Here is a 1,446-nt window from a genome sequence, read left to right as displayed (position 1 = left end):
GTGTGTGTGTGTGTGTGTGTGTGAGTGTGTGTGTGTGTGAGTGTGAGAGTGTGTGTGTGTGAGAGTGTGTGTGTGAGAGTGTGAGTGTGAGAGTGTGTGTGTGTGAGAGTGTGTGTGTGAGAGTGTGTGTGTGTGAGAGTGTGTGTGTGAGTGTGTATGTTAGTGTGTGTGCGTAAGTGTGTGTGAGTGTGTGTGTGAGTGTGTATGTTAGTGTGTGTGCGTGAGTGTGTGTGTGTGTGTGTGTGAGTGTGTGTTTGTGAGTGTGTGTGTGAGTGTGTGTTTGTGAGTGTGTGTGTGTGTGTATGTTTATCTATGTGTGTGTGTGTGTGTGTATCTGTGTGTGTGTGTGTGTGGTGAAGTCACCCTGTGACTCTCTCTCTCTCTCTCTCTCTCTCTCTCTCTCTCTCTCTCTCTCTCTCTCTCTCTCTCTCTCCCCTCTTTTAAAAAGCTTGCCGGGAAATCTGTCAGGTATCGTCGCCTTAACAAACCCCCTATGTTGCCATGGTGATTCCCAAGATTCCCTCCTCATTCCACACTCATGTTTCCTGTGCCATGCCCCTCCCACCTTCCCCTCGCGTGTGTGTGTGTGTGTGTGTGTGTGTGTGTGTGTGTGTGTGTGTGTGCTCATGACCCACCCCTAGCCCTCACTGTGTGTGACTGGCCAACTCCTAAATGTATTTCCGTCGCCCCTAGTGATTGTTACCGTGGAACCGTTGGAGGGGGCGGAGACTTATGTGAACGGGAAGCAGATCACTGAGCCGCTGGTGCTCAAACAAGGTACACACACTCCCTGTCTGTCTGTCTGTCTGTCTGTCTGTCCCTGTGTGTGTGTGTGTGTGTGTGTGTGTGTGTGTGTGTGTGTGTGTGTGTGTGTGTGATACAGCACATTACTGAAATACCTGGCAGTAATTAACAGTCTTGTACAGCCTGAGGTCTACTGGCTCCACACACCTGGACACACACACACACACACACCTGGACACACACACACACACACACCTGGACACACACACACACACACACACCTGGACACACACACACACACACACACACACACCTGGACACACACACACACACACATACCTGGACACACACACACACACCTGGACACCTGGAGGCGCACCTGGACGTGTGTTTGCTCATAATGTAAAGAATTTAAAGTGCGTGTCTCCTAGGTAACCGTATCGTCATGGGGAAGAACCACGTGTTCCGGTTCACGCACCCGGAGCAGGCGCGTCTGGAGAGAGAGCGCAGCGCCTGCCAGGACCAGCAGGGGGAGCCGGAGGACTGGAACTACGCCCAGAGAGAGCTGCTGGAGAAGCAGGGCATCGACATCAAGCTGGAGATGGAGAAGAGGTGAGGACCAGCGGGGAGTGTGTGTGTGTGTTTTAAACTTGTTTTGTGTGTGTGTGTGTGTGTATATCGTGTGTGTGTGTGTGTGTGTGT

At 51.7% G+C, this 1,446-nt stretch overlaps 2 protein-coding genes across 2 annotated transcripts in view; one reads left to right on the top strand and one right to left on the bottom strand.

Moving 5' to 3' along the window:
* Nucleotides 1-540, bottom strand: part of LOC311329088 (serrate RNA effector molecule homolog) — a gene marked incomplete at its 5' end in the record, with an annotated part of 3,493 nt that extends 2,953 nt beyond the window's left edge. The window contains 1 exon segment of the mRNA XM_084462975.1: nt 535-540. Coding sequence (XP_084319101.1) covers nt 535-540 — 6 coding nt within the window.
* A 12-nt stretch (nt 541-552) lies between these two features.
* Nucleotides 553-1,446, top strand: part of LOC311329086 (kinesin-like protein KIF1C) — a gene marked incomplete at its 5' end in the record, with an annotated part of 6,199 nt that continues 5,305 nt past the window's right edge. Inside the window, 3 exons of the mRNA XM_084462974.1 lie at nt 553-580; nt 694-777; nt 1,176-1,356. Of these exons, the coding sequence (XP_084319100.1) occupies nt 553-580; nt 694-777; nt 1,176-1,356 (293 nt within the window). The remainder of the gene's footprint in view (nt 581-693; nt 778-1,175; nt 1,357-1,446) is intronic.

The sequence above is a fragment of the Borostomias antarcticus genome (genome assembly GCF_949987555.1).
Source record: "Borostomias antarcticus genome assembly, contig: scaffold_116, whole genome shotgun sequence".
Classification (NCBI taxonomy): Eukaryota; Metazoa; Chordata; class Actinopteri; order Stomiiformes; family Stomiidae; genus Borostomias; species Borostomias antarcticus.
This window is presented reverse-complemented; position numbering and strand designations above follow the sequence as displayed.